General features: G+C 49.7%; 1 protein-coding gene across 3 annotated transcripts in view; it reads right to left on the reverse strand.

The window, feature by feature from the left end:
- ENTPD5 (ectonucleoside triphosphate diphosphohydrolase 5) overlaps positions 1-1054 on the reverse strand; it is a 45709-nt gene that overhangs the window by 11171 nt on the left and 33484 nt on the right. For all 3 annotated transcript variants that reach the window (XM_012803488.2, XM_023511526.1, XM_012803487.2), the window contains one exon: positions 574-714. In XM_012803488.2, coding sequence (XP_012658942.1) covers positions 574-714 — 141 coding nt within the window. The remainder of the gene's footprint in view (positions 1-573; positions 715-1054) is intronic.

Genomic DNA, 1054 nt, shown 5'->3' on the forward strand with positions numbered 1-1054 from the left:
AACCTACCACCTCTGGTATATGGGGCCAGTGCCCTACTCCTTTGAGCCACAGGAGCTGCCCAAGATATTTTTTAAAGAGACATCATATGGGCAGTGCCTGTGGCTCAGTGGGTAGGCGCTGGCCCCATATACGAGGGTAGTGGATTTAAACCCAGCCCCGGCCAAACTGTAATAAAAAAAATAGCTGGGCATTGTGGCAGGCACCTGCAGTCCCAGCTACTTGGGAAGCCAAGGCAAGAGAATCGCCCAGGAGTTGGAGGTTGCGAATTGCCCAGGAGTTGGAGGTTGCTGTGAGCTGTGTGACACCACAGCACTCTACCAAGGGTGATAAAGTCAGACTCTGTCTCTACAAAGAAAAAGAAAAAAAAAGACATCATGTATAGTTCTTCAGGTTATCTACCTCCAAAAGATTCTACATCATATTCACCCTTCCATTTGAGTGACTGGTGCCACTCAACAACCAGCACTGGAAAAGAGTTGAGTAATTGTCTAAAGCATTTCAAGTGCTTCTTTTGAGGTGGGCCACAGTCCTGCTCACTTTCCTCTATGGACTAACACCTGGGGAGAACTCACCAATCATGTCTGTGTCAGCAGCTCTATCATAATAGTAAGAGAAAGCATAGAAGGAACTTCTTTGGACCTCCTCTGGCTGGTGAAGTTTTCCTTGTACCACCCTTAGGACTTCGGCGTAGCAGGGCTCAAAGCCCATCTCCCCTGCCAGGGCAAAGGTGCACAGGGGTAAAGTAAGGACAGTGATAGGGGAGGAGGCCACTCTCTGAGGCAAGCTGCTGGAGACAAGGAGGGAACAGGAGGAGGATAAAGAAAACCAGAAGGCTGGCTCGGCACCTGTGGCTCAAGTGGCTAAGATGCCAGCCACATACACCTATGGTGGTGGGTTTGAATCCAGCTCAGGCCCGCCAAACAACAATGACAGCTGCAACCAAATAAAACAGCCAGGTGTTAGGGTGGGCGCCTGTGGTCCCAGCTGCTTGAGAGGCTGAGGCAGGAGAATCACTTGAGTCCCTGGCTTTTCTTTCAAAATCTTCAACTTTTA

The sequence above is a fragment of the Otolemur garnettii genome, unplaced genomic scaffold (genome assembly GCF_000181295.1).
Source record: "Otolemur garnettii isolate 467f Iridium unplaced genomic scaffold, OtoGar3 scaffold00020, whole genome shotgun sequence".
NCBI classification, from domain to species: Eukaryota; Metazoa; Chordata; class Mammalia; order Primates; family Galagidae; genus Otolemur; species Otolemur garnettii.